Genomic DNA, 27,342 nt, shown 5'->3' with positions numbered 1-27,342 from the left:
ACAAACAAACAGTGGGAATCCTTGAGGCAGTCCTCCGAGTAAGATGGGGCTGAAAAGGAGAAATGGCAGTTGCATGCCATCCTTTGTTAGGTCCAGTGGACTCTGAAAGACTAGCTCACACAGTACATTGAGCCGCGCTGAAGCAAAAAGCCCCAATCAGGAACACGAGCGGTCAGCAAGTCCACTCTGTTGTGTGGAAGATATGTTGTGTGACAGATACTTGCACACTGGACTCTATTTAACTGGATAGTCCTGTGACATCTCAAAACTGGTCTTGGGCGATGTCATCTGAGGCATTCTATTGACGAGGTTACTCTATTGAAAGGGGTTATTAATTCAATACTAAATGTTTAGGGAGTTAATGGGGATAAAGAGGTATGGTTTGGTTTATTAACTTGCGGTTGTGTTCCAGTGCTGGGGGTAGTGGTGTTTGACATCCCAGTCAATGAGGTTGGATTCTAATTGTGTGTGCAAGAGTACTATGAGGCTAGCCTTTCCATTTGTAATGAAAGGGTACATGCCTTTTGTAAGGCTGGGTGTAAGCCTGCCCTTACCTCTTATATGCTCAAATCTGGAGTTGCTCGACAGGGTCTCAACTTGATGGCTCTCACACCCCATTGTGTAACTTTCTGTAGCATTGCTAGTCATACGTTGATAAGTAAGGGTTGAGAAGTGGTCTGATGGGTTGTTCTTGTGTATAAAAGCAATTGTGAAGCATTGTTCTGTGGATTCTTGATCCCCTGAGACCTTCTCCTCAGCTCTGGCCTGTCCTTGTACTCATTCCCCTTGACCACATCTAACTGTCTCTCTGATTTACAATAATCATGGTAGCGTAGGTAAGAGTTAACCTTCATTTTGTAACATGTTTGCATTGTAATTGATTTCATTCATTTGCAATGTTATTAAATGTGTACTTCATTTTAACCTTACTTTGACCCTTCTTGCTCTAATTTAACCCAGTCAAATAACTATAATTCCATTGGTATTGGAATTATTTGGTTCATGCTAATACACTGTTCAGTTTCCCATCTTCCTTTAAACCATAGGGGAATTTGTTTTGGCTGTTGGGCCAATATTTAACCCCTATACCTTTAAAAGGCTGTACAAGCTGATAGCAAGCTTTAATAACTGGGTAAGGATGACTTCAAACTAGACTTTGTTGGACTTGTTTGGATGGGTTGCGATCAGGTGCCCTAAATCAGAATGTGAATTCTGGTAGTGGAACCGGCCATACAAGCCAACAAGTAATAGTTGGATCTGATCTGGTGAGAAGGATAAATGCCTGTCTGTTGAGCAAACAGGGTGTGATAGAAGAGTCTTCGGGCGTTACTTATTGAGTTATTAGATAGGTATGTAGCTTGGTCAGTCTGTGTAATGGTGTGGGTTCCAAAAAATTCACACATGACCAGTGTAATGCCAGATGGGACGCAAGCTGAGATCTGATCAACTTTTAGTAAGGTTTACTGGGATGCATGATGTTGAATGACTGTTAAACTCAGCAACATCGCTGAGGATGTGTCTAAGAACTATGACGGATGTAACTATCAAACAAAACAACTGCCCAATTATGTGAGGTATATGGTCAGTGTGAGCTGGTGATGACAGCCATCCTGGAGATGTGGTATTCCTAGTCATTAAGTACGATTATTAATTGTCTGATCATTATTAATTTAACTCAGCCATGCAAGTAAAAAGCCTCTTACAAAGTTTGTATACATTGACCCTTAGGTAAATCCCACTACTGAAAATGAAAATATAATACACAACACCATCAAAACAATTACATCTCAATGTGTAATTTGTCCTCTGGTCTTTGTCATCTCATGTCATCTAATGTAAGTAATTGGACACGCACTTGTTTGTATTGTCAGACCAAGATCTTTTGCACAGTCAGGAAGATTGAATAATGACTTCAAGCAACATGCGAACTTGGAATTGTTGCAGTGTGCCACCAATCACTGCAATTATTGACCATGTTTGCCTTGAAGTTGCACCGTTTCTGTTTATATCTTCAATAGTTAGTACCCACAACAATTAAGGGTTGATAAGGCTGTAACTTTTTGACCTTGTCAGGAAATGTACTTAGCATAGTTATGAGAAGTTTAATCATTGTACACTGTGTTGAACTAAAGGAATGGAACTATCAGGCTGATGTCTGGTTGAGGGTTTGTTTGAAGCATTCTTTCAAGTGTTTCAAGTGAAATGCACTGTGCGACATTCATATGACTTGTAATAACTGTGCTAAATGCTTGCAGCAACATGCATAGTCACACGCACACAAACACACACAACTTGTCAACGGTGCTAAGGGACCTTGCGTGAGAATATGGGGATTTTTTCTAAAGTATATTTTGATCCATAGTCTGGTATGGCTGTATTAATTGTCACTTAATTCGGTCACATGGCTTTGCAATACGCGACGAGACAAGACTCTCACTCACACCCACACTCACTTTAAACATAAACACACACACACACACACACACAATAAGCTTTGTTGAGAGGCTGATGAAAAAACATCCAAAACACACACTATCAACATACACATGTATTACCACAAACTACACACATACCAGTTTATCCTGCCTGCCTGACAAAAAGCATCTGTCAGTTGTAAGCCCCTTGCAGTGGTAGAATTCAACACTGATCTCCTTTTGAGCAATACGTTGCTGTCACCTTCATGAACAGTCACAAGATTCTGTTCTTCAGCTGCACGCTATGTCAGGGTGTAACACACCGACAAGCGTACAAACACTCGCACATACACTTGCACGTGCAGATTAACACACGTACAGTACACACACGCACCCTAACCCAGAAATGTCAAGTGGAAAGACAGAAGCCTCGTCACAAAGGCCATGCCTATCTACGTGAAAGGTCATCCCCTGAATTCTGTTGACAAACAGAGTATCTGAAGACAGAAGTCCACACCATATCTGGAATTGGTTCATCTTCTCAGTAGTTTTACACCTCAGATCAAAGAAAAACGTATTACAAACACAATGGAACAAGCTCAAGAACTTGTTCATGTTAACCACTCTTATGTGAACTCTAGAGCTTCAAAATACTGGACACAATATTTGTGGTTGTTTTTCACATTCTGTATTTTTGAATTTAACACATACAACTTGATATTTTATACATAAAGAGCATACTCGTATGTCTTAGTATTTTTCTGAATCTCTTCTCAATATGATAATTACCCTTTTTATGGTACGAAAGAACAAAAAAGCATTCAGATTTTGTGGATTGAAAGTGATTGAAATAATCACTTTTCAAAAAATATTTGAGACAACACCATGTACAACCATGCAATCTGACTTGACAGAATAAATTAACAACTTGCCAAGTCATGTTAGTCAAGTGTTCTGTTTTCAAATGTGACAAATTAGATGGTCACTTTATGGCCTCAACAGTGTACCCTGAAGAACACTTACTCTCCACACAACAAGTAAATATTAAGCATCTAAACTGAATCACCAAAGGCATTTTGTCCTCAAGCAAGAAAAACAGACCAGCCGAATCAGAGACAAAAAGTGTTCAAAGATGCTGTCAGCAGCCCTTGGTGAAGTTTACAAAATAAGAAAAGACCAGCAGGGTAGTTATGTTTACACAGTAAAAAAAAAAAAGACAATATCATATAATAAGTAACACACTTCTTTTGGGTTGCAGCATTTTCTGAATAAAGGGTTTTAAAGCTGGAATGCCAAACTCTCTCTGATTACACACCTTTTAGCTTTTAGCAGATGTTCCTAGGTGTACCATGTACCACAAACGACAGAAAAGTGGAAGTCAGGTGAGAACCTCTCCTCAGTCAGGACATATGGAGGAAACCAGGTGCATGCACAATTTGAGAGCATGTTTTAAAGAAGAACGTTCAAAATTCTAATAAGTTAATAAAGACTCTCTGAATATAACTTATCACATGCATAAGTGGAGTGAAAGGCCCCAAGGGTTAAGACACTTTTAGAGATTAGTAAGAAAAAAATTAAGCAGTCTGCGTAAAAAGACTAATCTTTCGCATTCTGAATTCATACAAATCTTGAGAAAGTGCCTTAGGCATGTGCTACTCCAGTAGGCTAATGGTGTTAAAAAGTTAAACTTGAGATCCAAAATTCTTCCCACAAGCAAGGCACGCACAGACAGGATTTTTGGGTTACCTTGCTGGGTCATGTTGTTCCTTCCTAAATAATACAACAAACTAAACTACACAGGCAGATGCTGTATAAATCAGTGTAAATCATTTGCTAGTTAGTTTGTTTAGCCACCTCATAACTATGAACATTACAAAACTTGATAAAGTAAGTGCATAATGACACACACTCCACCCCACCACACACACATATGTACACCAATACACACACACAACACTGAGTAACACTGAGTGTTTTCTCTTATTTGTGCTTTAGTGCTGAACCAGAAGCTATCCTGTGTGTAAAGACACAGGATAGCTTCTGGTTCAGCACTAAAGCACAAATAAGAGAAAACAATCCAAAGCAATCAGCAATTCAAAGGTGTTGGAGTAGCATATGATGAGGGTCTGGCATTTCTGCCTGACAGAGGCAGGTTCAACCCTGAGTCATCAAAAGAGGATATTGCGATGACACGCCAAAATAAATGGCCTTTATTTTGACAATGGTTGCAGGCGATTCATGTCCCATAGCTTGCGCATATATTCAACTTCTCAGATGAGACCATTTCTCTTGACACTTTTTTTTTGTCTAAGTGACGCAACTGGGCCACTGTGGCAGATGGGGTGGTTGTATAAACAAAAGAGGTTTATAACTGTCAGACATTCAGTGTGGTGTGAAGAGTAGACTAGACAGTGGCTATGACTCGTGGTTTTGGCTTTATCAACCACTAAAAGTGATGTCATAAGCACAAATTAGGAAGTAGTCTAAGGGAGTAGAACACTTGCTGCAATTTTCCTATATTTTTGGTGAATTTGTCCCCATTAAAGATGAACAGTTCAGCACCATGACTATGCATGTGATATTTCTTTTTTGTACTATTCAAGTGTAGAACATAAAAAAGGGACCACTGAACTTCCCTCTACCTGTAATTTAGACTTCTTAGTAATAATCCTTGTGGTAACAAGGGGACCAAAAAGGGGACAACGCAGAAGAAGCATAGTCTCTTGAGTCCCTATATCAAGAGGCTGACCCTAACCGCTTCATGAACCTGAGGCAGTGTCACACATCAGCGTGAGAGCAGCCTCAACCGAATTGTTTCATTACCAGTACAACAGCAGCCTCTTGTGGAGATTAGTAATTTGTTGGTTCTCTGTGATCTTGTACTAAATGCAATAGAATTAAGTGTGACGTTCCATTATGGACCTTCATTTCCTAATCAATTTCTCCTGAATAAATCCTATCAACAATGATGAATTTCCTCAAATAATAGTATGATTCTGGTTTAGCTCAAACATCGACTCACGCAAATTACGAATTAAGATGAGAAATGATCTAGTAATCAATCAATCATGAGAGATATGGTTTTTGTACATGTTTCTTGACTTCTTAATGTCAACACAAATTGCCGCTTTGAATTACAGTCTCAAAGTTGTTTAACTTTTCTAATAGCTCAGTAAAGTGGGGTTGGTCTTTCAGTCCATTTTATAGCAGCACTTAATGTCCTAGTTTGACATATTTCTTCATAATTTGGCCACAGTCTGACACAGAGCTAGGGTAGTTTTTTTTGTCACCGCTCCTTCACTCTCTTTCCCTTTGCAATCTTGCCTCTGGTAAAAATAGCAACAAACTCCTCTTTGCAGATTAATGAGAGATTGATCAGTGTATATGTGTGGTTGTTTGTTTGTGAGTGTGACGTGTGTGTGTGCACACATGTGTGTGGGGGGTGGGGGGGTATTTGAATGTGTGATCATGGCGTCATGGCAAACCTTAAAGGAAAGTATTGGGCCTAATATTCCTTATAACAAGACAGCCCACCTGCACTGCATGTACATGAACAGAGAAGTCAAGCTCTTTATATCATTAAAATCTAAATCCAACTTGTGTCAAAAAGGCATGTTGCAAATTCACCCCAGAAAAACAACTTTTTTTCAAGGCAAATTTGGATCATTTGCAGAATTTTCTGAGAAGGTTGACCTGCCGAATTAACTTTTTTTAATATCTCCAAGTAAAACATTTTGTGCAGAAAAACAATGCTTCATTTCCAAATCTACCATCAGATAACGCAACTGACAATCTTCTCTCTTTGTCTCCACACCAAAAAGGCTTCAACTCAGTCCTTAACAATTAAATCTGCAACATCTCCCCCCAGTCACTGCAAAAAACTAGAGAACTTTGGGAAGAAGACCTACGGGAAGTGATGAGAGATGGTCAGTGGGAGGCTGCCCTAGACTTAGTACGGAGCTTAATTCAACTTAAAATCCTCTTGAGAGTTCACTGGACCAGGGCTAAACTTGCCAAGATTCTCCCTGATGTTGACCCCTCTTGTCCCTGCTGTAAAAGTCAACTGGTTGATCACATAAATATGTTCTGGTCTTGCCCTTTACTCAAAACATTTTGGGCAAAAATGTCATCATCATGCTTACTTTACAATGGTTGGTGTGGTCATTTTTCCAAATCCTATGTGTGCCATTTTTGGCTTTACTGATGAAACTCAATGATGAAAAACAAGGGCAGGGCCCATGTTGTCATAGCTTTCACCTCTTTTCTTGCCAGACATTTGATACTACTCCTTTGGAAGGAACAAACACCGCCCACATTCGGAAGGTGGATCAGAGACACCATGTCTTTCCTGAAACTGGAGAAAAAAGATATAGATATATTAGATATACTCTGAAAGGTTTCATACAACGCTTTGTAAAGCTCTGTATGGAAAGATCCCTGTCTTTACTTTCAATGAGAGCACACAAAGCTCAATAAAAGAGAGGGATTAGATGGCATATATATGCCATCTAATATATCTGCCGTATATATATATATGTTTGTTTATTATATATATATACATATATATATAATAAACAATAAAAGAAAACCTATTACCCAAAAAACACCAATAAAAAGTGTTGAACAGAAAAAAGTTTGACAAACGTTTGTCTGACTTACTTGACTTTTACATTTCCCAAGTGCAAAATACCACAACAGGCCCCTTAAACAGCTAACTAGACTCATCCAACAAAATATCAATTTACTTTCAGTTACAGGTTTGCCCAAAGGGGAACGTATCTGTCCTCATTGTATCAGATCACTGAACAACTAAGATGTCTTCCATCTGAGCACTGAACATTGAGAGAAACGCCAACAACTAAAGAAATTAGCAGAGTGACTCGAAAAAACCTTTAGTATTTTTCAGCAACAAGTATGTGTCACATTTATTTAGCAAATGGTTTTGCCTAAAGCAACATGCAGCAACAAAAAAGGATCAGAAGTGCATAATTCCAACAGCATTTCAGTGGTTAGAGCCAACCATTACCTGGTAATTTACCAGGTATAGTGCAAATATGACTCATCAACTACAATATGACATAGTAAAGTGCGTTCAAAACAGCATCATACCTTCCTATCCGTGGAACATTATTATAGGGCTTGGTCGAACCAATAACACAGGCATGGCTGTATCTGGTAAGGGATCAGAAAAAAAGCAAGGGCTTGTTTAGCACTTTGGATCTACAGGGCCTTTCTTTATTTGACAGACTGGATATGCCTTGATGCAGTTACCTATGTATTCTGCCTTGTATGCGATGGTGAATTGAAAATAGTGTTACAGAAGATTATGAGGGTGCTGATGACAATTATAATTTGTATAGATTTAATAAATTAGGACAATATACATTCATAAGATGGTCTAACTTGGATGTATTCAGGTCAGTGGCATGTCCCCCCCCTGGTGGCCCCTTGTTCTCCAAAATGTCAAAGGATAAGTGTCATATATATTTATTCATTTTACAGGGCTGTGCTTTTATCGGTTATATTGTTTATATATAGTTGAATTGTAGTCCATGGATGTATTGGTTTAGAGGGAAGGTTTGTGAGGGTTTCGGTCTGCACTGCACAAGCAGGTGCACTGGATGTGATTGGGCACTACAATAGCTGATGCCAGTAGCTGACTTTCAAGTATGTAGCTCTCTACAAGTTTAAATAGTGTAAAAGTACTCCAATAGGTCTACAGTCTTCTGAGAGTCTACTAGTCCATACGCCTGCTATAAGGCACATATTGTACATGTCTTGGAGAGTTTGCCTTGCAGCAAACCAAGACCTGTCAAAGCCAATGTAATAGTATGATTCATGGTGCGTCCATGTATGGTTTACCCTCAAGTGCCACAAGGCAGTTCCCTCATCATGGAATCCCTAACAAAGTATTACTGTTTGGATGAGAGTGTATGTCATCGCTGCCAAGATTAAATAGTTGGGAACAGATTGACATAGCCAATGTGTCCTGTGACAGTAAAATGAGTGGTTGCATCATGGGGCCAAGGAAAGGTGGAGGAGAAAAATTACAAACAAATTAAATATAAATTGTCTATCCCAGTCGTGAAAACTGTTGTGCTCTATGTGAGGACAGGGATGATAGAAATTTTGTAAGAAATGGAAGTTGAAATGATCATGTTTGTCCAATAAGAGAGCCATTTTTTGAACAAGCCCAGTGAGATAACAGTTTCTCATGCAGCCTTTTATTAAAACACTGTTCATACATATGGAAGCCTCAGCCATAAACACAATAATAGTGATATGACGCTGGCCTCTGTAAAATCATTCAGTTCAGTTGTGACCCGTACAAAGATCTACAAAAACAGAATGGCTCTGCTGACAAGGTGAAGGTTGAGAGTTTTATGAGGTATTTGCTGACATTAGGACTGAGCCAACTGTATACGTGCAGAGGGACTCGATTCTCCTGAAAATGTGCCAGTGTTTACCAGGCAGGTGTTCCACTTGGTTTAATAATAATCCCAGTGTTTTATTGCAGGGTGCACTGGAATTTCAGGGAAAGGTACACCAGTCACTATGTTAACTAGGTGAGTGATCTAATGACAGTGGTTCTTTGTTCCAAACTAATTAGATAACTAGTTTTGATCACATTATCGATTTAGATTAGGTGTGTATGTGATACGTTATGGTATGGAACCATAATAATGTAATAGCCGTCTCTAGGCTATAACCAGATTTTATACAAAAACAGACCTACTGTAGTCTACAAATGCCTTTTGACCTCTTGATTGTGAGAGCACTGTATTTAATTTTCAGAGTGACAGTTAGGCTACAGGTTACTGTTTTTGAAATGTCCGTTAGGTCTTTAAAACGGTGGGCTTGCAGTATGATAACACTGAACACACATTAGTCTAAAGCCTCTTTTCAAATTGCTGTTATTTAGGTAATATTAAGAATGGGTCCAGTGGCACCGAAGCTTGCCCTGCCCTCGTGCTGACGTCAGGGGCTGGGTTACTTTGGACTACGTGTGAACCGAAGTTCAGGGGGAAAAAGGGCACGGCGCCATGCGACTCGTCCAGATCTTCACTATGCGGCCGTGCTACACAACTATCCGGCAATTAGGTGTATGGATAACTAAACCCGAAAGAAGGGTGGTTTAACAAGTGTGATGACATTTTTTTGACTGGGAAGCAGGGAGACTCCGTTTTTGCATACACTGTTTTGGACACTTCTGAAAGTGCACCGTTTATAGCAGCGTGTGAGACGAGGTAACCGACGTCTTTGGCCATGGACAGTGCTAAGAAAAGCGGGGAGGATATGGATCGGCAGTATTGTGAGCTTTGTGGTAAAATGGAAAACCTCCTCAAATGTGGAAGGTGTCGAAACGCTTTCTATTGCAGCAAGGAACACCAAATACAGGACTGGAAACGGCACAAGCGGATGTGTAATGAGTCCAAGAAACCTCTGTGTCAGCCCCGACCACCCGATCCACAATTGCCAATTGGAAATGTTAAGGCAGAGCGAGAGCAGTTGTCGATAGTGAAGAGCACTGAGCAGAACAGTCTCTCACATAACCCAACCAACACTGGATCGTCGGAGCTGTCTACTGACGGCAAACCAATGAAAGATTTTATCACATCTGAAGCTTGCTCCGGTACCTACAACCGAGAACCCGAGGAAGATATTAACTACATTAAGTCTAACGGACGAACTAAACCTTCTCCGCAAAAACTGGCAATGGAATACATAGTGCCATGTATGAATAAGCATGGCATATGTGTTGTTGACTGTTTCCTGGGAGAAGAAACAGGACTAAGTGTATTGAAGGACGTGAGAGCCCTTCATAAGACTGGCAAATTTACTGATGGCCAGTTGGTCAGTCAAAGAAGCGACTCATCTCAAGATATACGAGGTGACAAAATAACTTGGATTGAAGGAAGAGAGCCTGGTTGCAAGAATATAGCTTTCCTCTTGAAACGCATGGACGAATTGGTCGGACACTTTAATGTTAAACTGGGAAACTACAAAATACACGAAAGAACGAAAGTAAGTAGCCTAAACCCAAGTGAACAAGTTTCTTAAAAAAAAATAAAGATTTCTCAAACTTTGCTTTCCTCTTTAAATTATATTTGCTGTCATAAACCTATGCTGTATACTAGCCTATCATTCTTCATTATGATCGATATTTTGAATGGGTTAATTGACATTATCCCTGTTTATTTCCAACAGATTTCCGTTAGATAGCCCAATACTTTCAGTCTCATAATGGCAATCATTGTGCAGAAGACTAGCCTACTGCATCAGAATCAGAACTTACCGCTGCCTGTAGGCCTACCCTTTTATATTACAGTAACGATAAATACAAGTATTGTTTTTCCATTACTTATAATCAAAAAGTCGAGTGAAAGTAATCACACTACATATTCACATGTGGACACATTGCAAACTGGTATATCTAATTTTATAGATGGGCTTACTAGAATCAAAGACAGTAAAATAACAAAAGCTCAATTTTATAACTAAGGCCAAAACATACCAAGAAGTTTGGAAAAGAAATTAAGGTCCAATTGTTTTGCCTCCAGTTTATCATTTGATTGGGTACATTTATGGGTGAAAAGGAACCATCAGACTCACTTTCTGGCCAATGTAATGTGTCAAATCATTTTTGACTGTATGTCAGATTTGATTAAGTCAATTTTGAAACAGGACATTTGTGAAAGCTATTTAGATTAAAAGTAGAGGTCAGTTAAACAATTCATTGTTAATACAAATATGAATACAATGTATTTTCAGAATTGTTTACGATTTTTGTTTTTGTTTTGTGAAAATGGTAACGTGCTGCCTGCCTCCCATCCCACCGCTGAATCAGAATCAGGTTTATAGCTAAGCACGTTTAAAACCTACACATAGGAGAAATTCTCTATGGTAGGTTGGTGCTTAACATAGTAAGTAGAAAAATAAAGATTGAACATGTACTGTTGTAAAAGGCATGAATATAAAATTGAAGACCTGACAATAAGCTAAAAACATATATAAACATGAGATAAAATGTGTACAATATGAGTACTACTTAATTAGATGACAAATTGTACAGTTTGTGTAGGGATGTGGAAAGGTTCACAGTCTTAAGTATTGAAGATTGTTCAATGTGCAAGGCAGTCCTCCAGAAGAAGAACTGGCAAGTAGTATTAGAATGAAGTGTACAGCTGCCTGTAGGACTGTGAGCGCTGCATCTTTCTGAGAGTGACGTGCGTGTGAGAGTAAAGATCAATTCTGGCCAATGAGTTGACAGGAGTAATCAAGAGCTGGGTTGGTGTGTTTTGGACTCCTATTTATTCCCTGTTGACCCTGTTTAGTACTCATCCTCCATCACAAGCAACCTACAATTGAATTCACTTTATTGATCCCAAAAGAAAATAATTAATGGATAGTTGCTTCACTAGAGTTCACTTACTGTAAGTCGCTCTGGATAAGTGCTAAATGACTAAATGTAAATGTAATATAACCACTGACTTGCGTGTTCTTAGGGTTATAGCACTGTGTTTCATCTGTTCCGTCTTTTGACTGGGGCCAATTTTGTATTACAGTTTTAGATAACCATACCATATGCACTGCTTTTAACTTGGTTTAACAAGTATAGTTTGCTTTCATTAAATACAATGGAACTATATTGCCTTTATGAGAAGTAAATCGGCATTTATTCCACACGAATGAAGCATACATGTACAAAAAATAGCTTGCATGTTTGCCAGTGAGGAGGCAGATCTAGGGGGTTAAAGGTAGATACACAAAGCCCTGCACTGCTTTCTATTGTTTAGAACTCTCTGATAGTACATTTTCTTCCTGGTAGAGAAAACCTTATGTCAGTGAAAGGCCATGTTTACGTCAAGTGAGCAACACCCTCTAAACCTAACTTTAGTGACACTTTTTTTTCTTCTTCATAAAATTTGGTTCGGAGAGAAAATGAAAGTCCTGGAATGATGTTTGTTCTTTTCTTTATAACCCCAACTGCCTGCCATGTTCTTTTGGGTGTCTCATAATGTGACTAAGTTCCTTCTGTCACACCTGACAAGTAGGACACCAGTTGATAGTTCAATGACTGTCTACACTCATGTTTGAGATTTTCTCTTATCGGTTTCCATACATACACAAGCACACACAAAGCTAAACTTTGTGTTCCACAAAAACATGTGCTTCGAGACCCTTTTCTGGTCACGCAAGCTCGACATTCAAGGTCCATGAACCTGATATGCACTTTCTCAATAGGAAATCACTCACCAGCTCCTCTTGGAAATAGCTACTTTCTTCTGTCATTTATAAGACACTTTTTAAAAGTGCTGTTTACATTCTGAATGCAAAGAATGCTTATTTTATAGATAGTTCAGGAGTGTAGACAGACTAATTAGAATGGGTGTTTTTTGTAAATATTTTCCTAAACTTTGAAGAAAGGGGTGACTTTTTTGAGACGCACTGACTTAGAAGAGGTATCTTTAACTGAAACATCTAGACTTATAGTTTATCCAGAGTATGCTGGCCATTACAAATGTATTGGACCTAAAAAGTTCTCATAGCACCTAGTCAGTTTTGTCAGCCTTTTAGTTCATCTCCATTAAGCCAATACTCTAAACAGGATGTAGGACCAGCAATTAAACTAATTCTGCTGCTGCATCAGCTCAGATGCAGCAGAACACAACTGCACCAAATCGACCAAAATGATGACACGGTTGTATGTTATATTTTTGACTTTTAGTTGAGATCAGCATTTTCTTTAAATGTTTATAGTAGATTGTGAAATGACAAACCAAATAAGATTGCCGTACACAATTATTTTAACATTGGAAATTTCTATGGAATTGAAACCTACATTTAAATGTCTATTAAGCCTTGTATTTAGGCCAGAGGTACCTGAAATCATTTTCATATTGGTCATTTGAATACAAGAATTCATTTACTCTGTTCAAAAGGCTCAGATACTTGTTTTCCCAAATAATATTGTTTTAGTAAGGACTCATTAAAATTCCAGAAGTCTTTTGTTCTGATTTTTTCAAAGACTTTTCAAAAAGATTTATTGTCAGTGACTAATTGATGAAGAGAACCATGTCCGGGAGCCATATAGATTAATTATGCCATTCTGGCTTGGTCTGCTAGCCCTGCTAGTAGGTTGACCCTGGCAGGCTGAAGGAGTTAAAGGCTAATGGGCACTAAAATGGCCATTTAGGGGATGTAAACAAAGCAGACTGGGAAGAAATTCAACTCCTAATGAGGAGACAGGCAGACACCCAAGTAACTTGCATGTTGCCTTTTCCTGAAGATGACAAAACTTCACACAATACTCACATAGTAATATTGTATTCTATTCGTACATTCTTGTCTGCATTCTCGTGCTTTTCTGCCAAAACCAGGTCTTGAATATCTGGTGTTGTGATTAATTGGCTGGAGTTTTATCCATCAATGGTTTCATAATGGGCCCACAGTGGAACAATTTAAGCTTAAGATTCAATGCGTAGTGGGTACATGGACGTTTGCCAAAGGAAATAACAGCATGATAGCCTACCACGCATCCATACCTTCTGCATTTTTCTCTAAAAGTATACTACAGCATTTACTGTTAGAAGCATCACCTGTCCGTCCCTTCAGGTTCAGCTTGGAGTTGAAGGTCAGATACTGTTTGAATGTAGTGTCAGCTATCTCAGGGCTCTCAGGAAACCTCTTGCTCACCTCCAAAATAATAGCAGTTTGTGCATGGGTAATGTTGTTAAATAAATAGCGGTGATTTTCGTTTAAATTGCACATACCTGTTGATTCGATAGCGATTGCTGAACGCCCTTTGTATTTTAAGTGCATTATTATGCTGAAGTAGTTACACTGCATTAAGAATTAAGATAATGTAATTAATCGTGGGTTTATTGTTATTATTTGCTACAGAATACTTAGCCTATATGTCAAGATCAAATTAAGCAGACTAAGCAGGGGTTGTTGTTCGGACAGACCTGCCCCCACTGCAACAAAAAAAATCCTAAAGGAAACACTGTGGCCATTTCATCGGTTCACTACCCCCTCCTCCCTCCTCTCTTCCCAACTGGAGCAAAATGTGTTTATACCTCTTCCAGCAGTCTTCACTACTGCCGGGGTCAGGATAAGAGGAGCGCACAGACAGCACCACGCACCACACGTAGCAAGATCATTAAAATATAGCCTGTCTGGATGCACTCCAGCTACAGCCCAGTTTAGCTCAGTCTTGTTTCCAACTCTCTAAAACGGCCGCAGGGTTATAGTGAATGAAGGACATACTATCTCAATGCTGTGTGTACTGTGTATACTAACAATTTAGTTTGCTAACAAACATTGGATGGAAATTGGAAATGCCATTGTCATCTCATGCCATGCCATGCAATGCCCAGGCTAATCGGTGGGAGGTGGAGTCACTTCGATTCTTTAGTACAGCACTCACATGGTCAGTTCCCTCTCTGTGAAGTAAATAGAGGAAGGAGGAGATAGTACACAAGTTACCAATTCTAACTATTGCAATGTGTAGATGACTGTAAGGTTGCTGAATGTGAATACTTTTAAAGGGGTGTCAACTTTCTTAAGGCACGGTAAGTTAGGACACACACACACATGCAACAGTATAACATGCAACGATGTATGCTGACAAAAAAATATTGAAAGAGAAATGGTGGAAACTGCTTATAGGCCTACTAGGATATACTATATTAATGGCAGGGTAGGCAATGTTGTTAAGAAGCACTTTTTGTTACATTTGCCGAAAGTAACTTCACGTCTTGATAGCAACGGCAAAATTAAATCATTCCAACATCTGCGGGCGTCGCTATCATAGATATATATATAAAAGCTCGATGTCTTATGGCGGGGTCTAGAAAGTCATCAGAGACGGCCATCTTGCCACACGCACACTTTCTGGTGGGATCTTTGGTACCTGAGGTAAGGTCAGTGGTCTGCACAAACGCTTATACTCTTATCTCGCTGAAATCTTGACGGATTTACAAATTTGGTTTCTTACAAACGTTATTAACATGGTTATAATTCTGGATATTTTTTGGAACATAAAATAATTATTCATGTAGTAATGCAAGTATGCCGTGTCATAACTACATCTCTGACATTTATAACAAACCAAACCATGACAAAATCGGTTGAAAATGGAGCAAGTTATGGTTTTTTTAAAAGCAAATGTACTACCAACACAATGTTATGGGTGAGCGAGCTGACTGTGGCAAGATGGCCACCATGTGCGGATGTTCGACTCCGTTGGCTGGCAACACGGACGAGACATCTAGCCTTTATATATCTCTACTGAAACTAATGTACCCTCTTTATAATGTCTTGCTGCTTGTTAGCTAGCCAGCATTTAATCCATAAAGAAAACTCTTTGAAACTAGCTGATTCAACAATTGTCAGGTCTATTTCGTGCAGCTCTGCCCCATAGGGGAGCTCTGCTCTTAATAGTTTACCCACTGTCTAGTGCAGCCAGTGACAGAAGATCAATGTATCAGCATTTGTCTCACACAGGTGCTCTATATAATGGCTGTCACTCATCCTTCCCAAAAATTTAACACGGATTTGTCATGAATTTCTGTGGTATTGGGGTTGATGGCGGTGGCTCATGTAGTGGTGCCATTTGGCCTGTTACACATGCTCAAGCTGTAGAGGAGGTTCACTCAGCTGCGGTTGGATCCTGTGCGTCACCGCCGCAGATTGATAGTGAAATCGAGATCAGTGGAAAACCAGGTTTCACTATCATGGTTGAATCCGTCCATTGTGTCTCTGATTTGGGTGCGCTTTGCCCAGCACAGGTTGATATGTTTGCGTCGCAAGCCAACACACAGACTTGTGTATGGTTCCGGCTACGCGCACAGGACAGGACCTGTGCTTGACGTTGATGCGTTCGCGCACCGCTCATGGCTGAGAGGTTTATTGTACGCATTTCCACCTCTGGTCTCCATCCTCCCCTTGCTAGATCGGGTGAGGTCGGAGGGACTGTCGGTTATTCTGATATCCCCCGATTGCCCCGGAGCCCCGTGGTTCCCAGGGCTGATGGGGATGCTGGAAGGCGGGCCTTGGCCCATACCTCACCAGATGGATGTGCTCTCTCAGGCCAGGGACCCGGTGAAGAGCCCTTCAGTGACTGGAGGCCCACTCATGACTTGACTACTGAGACGGAACTCTTACAGTGCAGATGTCTGTCAGATGCTGTCATCCAGACCATTCAGAGTGCACACGCTCAATCTACTGCTAGAGGGTACGCGTTGGGATTCAATTTGTACCAAATTGGCATTGAACCGTGATCCCAATACGCGATACGTACGGGACTGTGACGATGTACCGTCACACCCCTACAATACACATACACGGAAATACTGCATTGAAACCAATATGAGTGTAGGCAACTATAATACACCAGATGGAGTTTATTTATAAAGAAAGCATGGACACTTCAACATAAAGGCCTCTCAAGACCAATTTCTCCAGTTTAAGCTTGTCATTCCAAGGTAATGGTGCTCAAAAGGAGTGAGAGTAGTGAGAAAGTAGAGTGGTTTCTTGAGGAGTGCTTTGCAAAAAGTATATGTACTTGTGTACATTTGTGACATAGTCCTGCTGAAATGTGCGTTTTAATAAAATAAAAGGTGATGCGCCAATTTGTGAAAGGCTCTTTCAGCAAGGCAGATGTAATAACTTCCCTCCCCCTTCCTCTTCCTCTTTCACCTGCTCGCTCCTCAGTAGGGGCAACTGAGAAATCACTCAAGCATAGCGCTGACAGAAGACAGTGGAGACATATTGTGACATGCCGCAGCTCTCACCCGTGCCAAGTGACGCAAGAGGTGGCGTAAACGCTCATGCCTACCTCCGGACCTCCCTTTTGGAGGAGTTTGATGCATTGCGGGCCGCTGACTTCGCCAATGGCTGACAGCACGCAATACGTTATTATCGTTAAGTCTTTTCTCTTCCGTTCTCACCAGCCCGAGTCCCTCTGCCGAAAGTGCGTCAACACCCCGGGCCGCTGCTTTGTCCTGACTCGTCTTTGTTTTTGTCTGTACGTGTGTCGGTGTTTTTCTTCTCCCTCACACCTGCTAGTAGGAAAGGGCTAATGGCTGCAATCGTGGCATGTTGATTGGGGTCTGTCATCCGTAGCATGGCATGACAAGCCTGTGTTTTGAGGTCACATTCACTGTTTCGGAATCTAAGCGGGCCCCTGTGTTGTGAGGGCAACACGATCTTGATGAGTTCAACAGAAAAGGACAACAATAGCGGTGTTGTCCTTGTTTGTCCCAAGGTTCTATCCTTGGAATTCTTGTTCACTGATAACTATTTAAAGTGTGTGGGCCTATGGAAAGGTTGAACATACTGTCCATGGTGTCCTTGAGCACACACGTGTAACACATTTTTCTTCTTCACCATTTTGTCACCCAACACAACAGAAAGACATGTTCATTCACACAGTTGGACCACAGCACCGTTGACCCATTTTGCACATCCTTCCTGTCTCTTGATCTCCCTGTTTTTTACGTGCGGGGACTCTCTTAAATAACAGCCAGGGGATTTCCATATCCCTCCCCTCCTCCAGGTTGATTTACATCCAAAGGAAGTGGATCCCGGCCGAGAGGCGTGATCACAGAGCACTACGCACAACATCCTGGTGGTTCCATGCCCCCCTCATCCTCTTCCTCCTCTTCCTCCTCCTCCCCCTGTTCCCCCTGTGGCTACTTTTACATCCCCCTTTCCAGATTTTAAAGAGATCATAGAGGGGCTAACAGGCCACAAACACAAACAAAGCCAAGCGTTTGGGAGGAGGGAGGGATAAGGAGGCTTGACACATTCTGACCCTCGCAACTGTAAGAAATGTATTTTTCTGAAATATGTTTGTTCCTTCTTTCCAATGGTGTGAGACAATCCTAATGGGGAATTTTCCAGAATTGTCACTCAACTACGCCTCAAAGCACAATATTGTTGTTGGTTTATACAAAATTAAGATGGTTGCAGGACTGTATATTCACACTTACATCTGACATTTTTTGCATCAGTGTGTAATGCACATAGGAAAACTGAGCCCTTCCATTCAATTTGGTTTGATTGGTTTGCTCCTCTCCTGTACTTCCGTCAATCTTATCAAAAGAGGGAAAAACTGGTTATATGTCGCCTGGGAACCTGCCAAATCTGCAAGCTCCTGTTTGGTCTCTCGATGTCAAGCTATATATGTTAAACATTAAGACTTAAGAATTTGTTCATTGATGTTTTAAGAAACACACTTTTCAAAAGTATTAAAAAAATGATTTCAATATGCACATAAGGGCAAACATCATCATTTTGTGAATATCACTTGGACTGATATTTACTGTTTACTAATTACTGTAAAATAAAAGATGGACAAAAGTACCTTGAGATACGTTTGTCCATCTTTTATTTTACTGTAATGTTACTATTTAAACAAACCCCAATTGTTAACCAAACCTGTTCCTCTTGCTAGGCGATGGTGGCATGTTACCCTGGCAACGGGACTGGCTATGTACGGCATGTAGATAACCCCAATGGAGATGGTAGATGTGTGACATGTATATATTATCTCAACAAGGACTGGGATGCCAAGGTATGTAAACAGAAAGAATACAAAACAAACAATATTGTATTTTTTACTTGGATCAAGTATAACCAAACTGACACAAACTACAAAATGCTAACACTTTTCTTTTCCACAGCCAGGTAAGCCAACAAATTAGATGGACAGCTATTGCACAATTTGATGCAATGTTTGTATGTCTTTTTTTCGAGATTTAATCACACCTTACTCTAAATGTAATATTTAAATGAAGCAGCGCCTCTATTCTTCACTCAAATATTACTAATCAGTGGATTAGTGCGAGAAAGAGCAGGTATGAGTGGTTCCCCAAGATTTAAGGATGTATTTAACTAAGAAGCCCATTTAAAGTACCCAAATATGAAAACCACGTCACTTTGTTTCTGGCTGCCTTAATATTCCAGGCTAGTACAGCGTACCTGTCCTTGTGAGATGTGAAGTCCCAGCAAAAGATAATAGTACCGAACTGATCATGTTTGAGGTTCGTCTGAAGGGCAGACTTTCAAAGAAGTCCTTGGGTTGTTGCACGATTATGCTCATTAGAAATTTGGGACTGCTTATTGAGGTGTAACCTAGCACATTCTCACTATAAGCTCTCTGGCAACATCTGTTGTCAAACACCATTATTCTCATGAAAACTATGTTTTAGCAGCAGAGTTGTTTCTGTTGAATTATCAGTTTTTATGTTTTGTGGCATTATTGCTGTGAAATCACATGAAACATGTATGATGCAAAAACACAAAGAAAACTTCAAAGTTATTTAAAAAAATTAAAAGTAATTTGTAATGTGTAAAAGCAATAAATGAAAAGCAATCTTCAAATTTCTAAATACTAAACTAATGAGCAAGCTCACCAAATACCCCCAAATGCCTAGAATAGAGCAGAGAGCACAACAAAGTATATTGCCACATTTCCAGAATTACATATCACTTTTTAATCTTCAAACTGATTTTATCCCCCCAAGGAAGATATTGGTTTATCCATGTTGCCTAGACAACACAGTCTGAGAAATTAGCATGCACACACCCTAACCGTGCACAGGTGCACTTGATTTATTCATCCTTATGCAAATCACTCCATCTAGAATTTTTTTTTTAGCAATTCTTGTTAATTATGTCAGAATTGTGGAAACAATATTTGGGATGTGACAGTGTTCTGTATTTGTTATTTGAGTATCTATGCTCCAGAAAAGAGGGTTATGATTGTCTCTGAAAATAATTAATTCAGAAAGATCAACATTTGAAGTGTGTATAGTTAAGATTAATTGAATGGAAAACAGGGTTCCTACTCAATCAGATTTTCCCATCTAAAAATTTGGGAGAATAATCTAATCTCACAAAAGTGTGGTCCTTGGTTATGGTTGTGCAGATGCTATAGTCCTCGGAACAGGTCAGACCCTTCACAGAAAACACCAATTCACCTCCACCCAAACATGCCTGTTGTGTTCATGTTGAGGGGCTTATTTGATCTACATATGTGTTTGTCTCGGATTCAGTTATCTTTTTCATGTGTGCATGCACATGTCTTTGTGTGTGTGTTAGTATATTGGTGATCTTTGAATGTGTCCTGAATGCATGTGTGTGTAGAACGAAAGAAGGGCTGCATTAATGGTTTTAGCAGAGCACTCTAGAGAGATACGGGTGTTGATTGCTTTTCTGTTTGCTTATTTTAAATTCTTGGCAAACAATAAACAATGCCCCTTAGGTCTAAAATACACATGCTTCTCATTCCACCCAGGCCCGGTTCCAGCCCACTTTAGTAGGGGGGTTAGTGAGACATTTTGGGGGGGGGGCAAAGAAATGTTAGTATGGGGTTTGGGGGGGGCATCCTCCCCTGGAATTTCTTTTTACATTTTAGCAGTTTAAAGCTTCAGTTTGGTGCAATCTGAGAAAATGTACACTATCATGTATGTTTTAGATGTTTCCCTGCTCCTACACACCTGATTCTAAATGGTCATTATCATGCTTCAGGAGCGCTTGATAACAACCCATACATTTGAATCAGCTGTGTTGGAGCAGGGAAACAAGCCCTGAGGGTTGAAGACCACTTATCAATGTGATGCAATGTGCACCCATGGGTTGAAACCTAGGTAAGAACACCTAGCTCTTCTCCAGAAAGAAGAGGAAACAAAATTAATGAAAGGATACAGGGTGACAGGGGTACAGCAGATTTATACTGGTGCACGTGCCCCAGTAAAAGTAAAATCAAAAGTTTGAGTTTTAACAATTTAATTTATTAGTCAGTGCATTCATTTAGATTGATACTAATTTACAATTATTCATTGATAATGAACAATTGTAAAATCAAAGCAGTTTAACCAAAAACACAAACCGATGCCTGCAGAATTCCATGTCACCGCACTCTTCAGAGCTTGCCAAATAGCCACTGCACCACGCACACAGAAGTCCAGGTGTTGGACTCGGACACAACAATTGAGGTAGGCTAAGAAAACATTACAAAACTAAAGAAAGTTTCAAAAAGATAGGCCTACCGATCATCTTATTTTGACTAAAACATAAAAACAATATGACATGAAGCTCAAAAAACAGTATCTGCGTTCAAATGAATACAAAAATGAATGCGCGCTGGCATTAACAATTGATGTCCCTGCCAAAGACTGAAGGGAAGTTAGTTTCATATTCGACATTTGTCTCACATTCGGAAGACACTACTTTGCAGTTAGGGACCGGGTGAAAAATACCCATACTATTTTGAAAAATGATGACTTTTATAATATTTTCATGAATATAAAACCTCAAACGAACAGCAGAGTATTCCAACAATGTCTATACCTCTCCCTACCACCAAAGCTGATATAGAACCTGCGTCCCTGAACTGTTGTATAGTGGGTTAAGCAAGGGGAGTTTCTATAGCGTAGTGTATTGTGCAGAGCACGCTTGGAAGAAAAAATAAATAGGGGACTGTGCCCCGGTATTTTATGTCTTAACAACGCCTCTGCAGGGCGAGGCACAGTTCAAAGCACACATACATGGAATACTTACTTCTACAGATATCGAATTAACGCCACCAACACTCCACCAAACAAGTCTCTTTCAAGCATTTTCTTGGTATGCACAAAATAACAATGGGCCTCATTCACCAAATGTTCTTACGAACAAATTTGTTCTCAAACCCCACTTACGCAGTTTTCACGAAGATTCTGGCATTCACCAATGTTTTCTTATTTGGGATTTGTTCTTAGGTAAGAACAGAATTGACGCACACCCAAGAGCACTCTTATGCACAATTGAGAGCTGACATGTTTGCGCGAAATAAAGTTATACCTTTTTCGTCCGTTCGAATTTTAAATTGAATTTTTCTCTCCTTTATAATTTTCCAACTAATAATTTTCATAATTTTACACTTTTTTTTGTTTGTTTTAATAAATACACACTACACTTACACTTCTGCTAATTTGTAATGCACTTCGAATTTCCATTGTGTATGAATTGTGCTAGGCCTATATAGATAAAGTATTTTACAATCGCTATGAAAGTTTTTTCAATACCTTTAACAAGTTTACTAAACTCTTAACACAGTGAGCACAACATCCGTCTGTGTGGGCTGTACAATTAACACATTTCTTGTTGCTTTGACACAAAATGCATAGAGTAAACACAAATTTTAAATGCTTGAACTTATTTTACACACAAGCTCAACCAAGACCAAAACAATCGATTTTTACTGCCCAATTTACCAATGCTTTCACACTGTCAGCAAAACAGATAAGATCATGTTCAAAACCTAAATTATTGGCTTAAGTCAAAGTGACCAGCTGTTTATATTGTGAATTGAAACAGAAATATATCCCCTGTATTTTATTCTATTGCTACTGAGAAACAGCTTAAGTTATGCAAATACTGTACATCACAGCTGATTCCCAACTAGGAAACAGTCAGGTGTTGAGGTTCTTTGAATTGCATGACCATATGGTATAGACAGTAAAGAGAACATCTTTGTGATGATCTTGTGTGGGAAAAGAACAATATAGAGCAACAAAAGAAAGTAAGAATACAGTAATGCCTGCACAAGGGAGAGGAAGACAAGTACCAGGCCAAGGGAGAGGGAGAGGAGTTAGAATGTGTGGTGGGGCTCAGAGAAGGGCCAAAGCTCGGGTAATACTGTAAATGGAAGCTATATTGCATATTTCTTGTCCTGTTGCAAATGAAGCCTTTACTGCAGCAATTATGCTATGGCTTTTCAATACAGTAACCGTACATTCTATAAAGCTACTCTGAGATGGGTCATTCAAAAAACTGTAAACTAGCCTTGCTTTGCCTTCAATTCAAATCAATTATGTTAACAGGGAAGTTTGCCATCAAATAATAAGTGACTTATCACTGTATTTATAGACCCAACGTAGGCTCATTCCGTACACTAGGACTACACCACACAATGGCGTATTTATTGCTGCTGCAAAATGTTGCAGATCGTTCCCTGAGGAGGGATCACATCTTCCTTGACCATACCGATGTATTTGCAGAGAGCGACAAGTAGGCTACCTGTTGGAATGCTTTAGGCTACCAAGAGCAGTCCTCATGGATATTTGTAACAGTCAACTGATTTCTTTCTGTTTTTTTGCTTAAGAATTCAGATTTAAGTTAAACCATTTATTTTTCCACTTTATCAGTTCTGCGTACTGTGGAAGAAATTTAGATTTCCTGTGTGCTTACATTATTCACTAATCAAGAGAACTAGTCATTGGATACTAGTTAGTATGTTCTCATGTAAGCTTGCTATTAATAAGAGTAGATTGTGTCTATGTGTCAGGGTTAATAGATGTTTGAGATCAGGAGAAAGTACTGGCTAAATGGTCCTTGTCATGACTGCAAGGAGAGCTCCAACTATGAACTCTGTAGTTTGAGTGGTCATGTGTTGGGAGCTGTGAATCTCTTTCTCTGAGACTGTTGTAACGTCAGTACTGCCTGACTGTCACTATCTATGTTTACATTCTTGTGCCCTATAAAGGATGGTCCTCTGTCCTTCAGAGCGGAGAGAGACTTGATTGAGACCTAAGCCTGGTGTTGTGTTGTCATTTATTGTCAGAGGTCTGGTTTTCTCTCCCAATCTGCAGATTGATAATACTTATTAAAATCCAGAACTCAACTGAACTTAGTCACTCCGTTTATGAAGAGACGGACAAAACACTTTCTTCATCAGTACTTCTCCAGATACAGCGTTCACTGCACGAGTAATTGCATATCTATGCATCGGTTTTATTTACTACTGCTTTGTATCCACAGCTGACGCTATTAAATGTGTCGTTTGTCGCAAATTTCTTAAAGCTGTACCTCCACTTCAGAATTATTATTACGGTTTTCTGTCTTTTGTTGAGGCCTCCACCGTCTTTACCACGTCGTTTTGACATTTCTCTGAATGTGCACACGGCCCTGCCATATCTTGCCCTTTTATGGGAATTAACGGGGCGTTTACCTATGCTAAATAGGAGCAATGGGGCACGAGCTTTCAACTTACAAAATATTGGGATTCATCATTCTAAGAACACACCTGCGAACAATTCTGCTGTTTAAGAACACTTCATGAATCACACGTAGATTTTTCTTAGGAACTTTCTTAAGAACAAATTTAAGAAATAACTTAGGAAGATATTGGTGAATGAGGCCCAATGTTTCTGATTAATTCAGGTACTTGGGGTTAGGGTGGGGGGTTAGAGGTGGTGACTTTCTATAAGGTTTCCATAAATGTACAGAAATAAATCTATTAAGATTAATTAATCATATTTGTGCTGCAGGAACATGGAGGTCTCCTGAGGATTTTCCCTGAGGGTAAGGCTCAACTTGCGGACATCGAGCCTAAGTTTGACCGCCTCCTGTTCTTCTGGTCAGACAGAAGAAACCCCCACGAGGTGCAGCCAGCTTACGCCACCAGGTGAGCCGTTTAGCTCCACATTTGCACAATGGGTGTGTCCGGTGTGTCAATTTTGGACCAATGGCTAAGAGCTTCCTCCAGACCAAAGTCTTCTTAGGAATAACCAGCTTTGGGAGGAATATTGTTTGTGTCACCAACAACCTATACATGACATTTAGACAAATTTGGTCTTTGTCTGTACAGATACGCGATTACAGTGTGGTATTTTGACGGTGAAGAACGAGCACGAGCCAAGGAGAAATACCAAACAGGTAAAACCTTGTCCGGGTGTTAGTTTTTAATCCTGCAGATAACATAAAATAGAACAGACATTTACGCAGAAGTTTTTTATTCCTGAGATTGGAAATTCTGTCTGTTTTTGTAAGATTGTACTTTCTTTAAAAAACTTGGTTATATGATGCATGTTGAATAAAATGTTTGGGAGGCATGATAACACAGAAAAAAAAACGTTTTGGTTATATTGTTCAGGGTTGCATGCATTGTGTTAGCACTGTACTGCTGTTGTATGTACAACAAGAGCTACTTAGAAGTTGACTTGTTTCGTTGCCTCCTTTTTGTAGTACAAACTGTTATGAGCAATGTCTGCATCTGCTCCCACCTCATTGTATTTTTCTATGTAGGTGCTGGAGAAAAAGAAGTCCAGGTGGACCTAAACAAGTCTTCAGATCTGAGCTGATACAATAAAGAGAAAACGAGTGTGGGTTGTGGGACACCGATGGACCTTACTGCATACATCTGCTGAGGACAGATGAGACACACAGAAGGATGAGAAGAAGAGACAGAGGAAGTGGAGAAAGGAAATGAAAACTTTTTGCTTTCTGAAACTTTCATGTTCCACATGGTGTTCCACACACACACACACACACACACACACACATAGTGACGTTTCTGGCCATTTTTGAGATCTCTACCTACCTCCCAAATTGAAGCGTCATCTTCAGGGGAAATAACACATTTTAATTGAACTATTATTAACACAAAATACATTAAAGCGTAACAGCAGGTGTACAAAAAAGGAGACTTGACATTTTGGCCCACACATCTTAATGTGTGTGTTATTTGTTGCTTATTTATTTATAAAGGGCGGGGGGGGGGGTGAATTGCCATGCCTAGACACACCTCTGCACGCACACTCACACAGACACATAATGACCCTGAATGTCACATCATTGTACAGCAGGAACTCATTATTAACCAAGCTTTTCTATGTTTTTTTTTGCTTTGTTACATGAAGAATAATTGCAAAATTATGTGTAACTGCAAAAAATTTGGTAGTCCCCTTAAAGGCAGTAAAATTTTAGTATTTTGAGTTAAGTATCAATAGAGTCTAAGGTGATTTTCTTGAATTAAAAGGTACAAATGACTTTACCTCAAACAGGTTTGACACATTTCAGACAAATAAGAGGATTATAGACGTTTTGTGGTGAAAGTCACCACATCAACCTGACTGACTTTCACATCTGTATATTTTCAGTCTAATGCTGGCACATCAATTAGAGTGCCGTTGCCTGGTTACGGAACACAGGGCCAAATCATACTGACCTGTAATTGTGATCCGTCAGTTTTTGCAGACATAACCTCAACCGTCACTGTTGTAACTGTCACTGTTGTTATCGTTGTAAAAACCAAAAGCTGATTCCAACTACAGTACCAACTGTGAAGTGGGTTTTCTGTGTAAAGTAGCTTTTTAATTAAATCAGTCAAGTTTTATATGAGCAGTTTGAGTCAGATATTGTATTTTTTGTGTGAATGTGTGACAGACAGACAAACAGGATACACAAAAAATTGCCATCCAGTTGTTGTGAACCTGTTGTCAAATTCTGGCTAGCAGTATTTGTCTTGTACCTCTACAACTAATCTAACCTAGATCAGTGGCGGCGGCACAGGGGGGCAGGGGGGGCGGTCACCCCTCCCAAAAATATGTTTGCGGGGCAAAAAAATCTCGACCCTCCATCACAAAAACCGTGCCGCCGCCTCTGTAGATGATCCAACTCCAGATCAGATACCAAGTAGTAAATTTTGAATTTCATGTAAAAACAATCAAGTAGTAAGTGGTGATTAATTTATTGGGATTTAACTGGAGAACATCAACCAAAAAGAAAACAGGATTGTCACCAATTTGATAATACATAAAATAAACCTCTAGCTTTTGGGAAAAGTTATTGGGAAGCAATATACTTTACATTCAACATATTTGTTTTTTCAATATATTGTTATTATTACTGTATCAATGTTGGTGTTACTGTAGATGGAAGGTCTCTCTTAACGGTGGAAATTAAAGGCCCTTTTAACCTTCTCAAAGAAGCCACAACATTTCAGGCGCGAATCCATTTCCAATCTAGCTTTTTCAGCCTTTTCCTTTTTCTTCTTCATTTACTTTCTTTCCTCATCTGCTAACCTTTGCATCTCTTTCCTTTCAAGACCTTTCATTTTGCGTTCCTCCTTCTCCAACTTTATTTACTGTCCATA

The 27,342-nt window shown here is 39.7% G+C and overlaps 1 protein-coding gene across 2 annotated transcripts; it reads left to right on the top strand.

Annotated features, from left to right (window-relative positions):
- Positions 1-9,427: 9,427 nt before the first annotated feature.
- LOC146237967 (prolyl hydroxylase EGLN3-like) lies at positions 9,428-25,959 on the top strand. 2 transcript variants are annotated; one of them, XM_084685804.1, is made up of 5 exons: positions 9,428-10,439; positions 18,877-18,996; positions 24,737-24,873; positions 25,057-25,124; positions 25,494-25,959. In XM_084685804.1, exons 1-5 carry the CDS (start codon positions 9,681-9,683, stop codon positions 25,547-25,549), a joined length of 1,140 nt encoding a protein of 379 aa, XP_084541930.1. In that variant the 5' UTR covers positions 9,428-9,680; the 3' UTR covers positions 25,550-25,959. The 2 variants fall into 2 exon arrangements, with proteins under 2 accessions (XP_084541930.1, XP_084541931.1); XM_084685805.1 differs by lacking the exon at positions 18,877-18,996.
- Positions 25,960-27,342: the final 1,383 nt, after the last annotated feature.

Source organism: Hypomesus nipponensis, chromosome 21 (genome assembly GCF_054491055.1).
Source record: "Hypomesus nipponensis isolate SF chromosome 21, ASM5449105v1, whole genome shotgun sequence".
Classification (NCBI taxonomy): domain Eukaryota; kingdom Metazoa; phylum Chordata; class Actinopteri; order Osmeriformes; family Osmeridae; genus Hypomesus; species Hypomesus nipponensis.
Note: the sequence above shows the minus strand (reverse complement) of the source record. Positions and strands in the feature narration are given on the sequence as shown.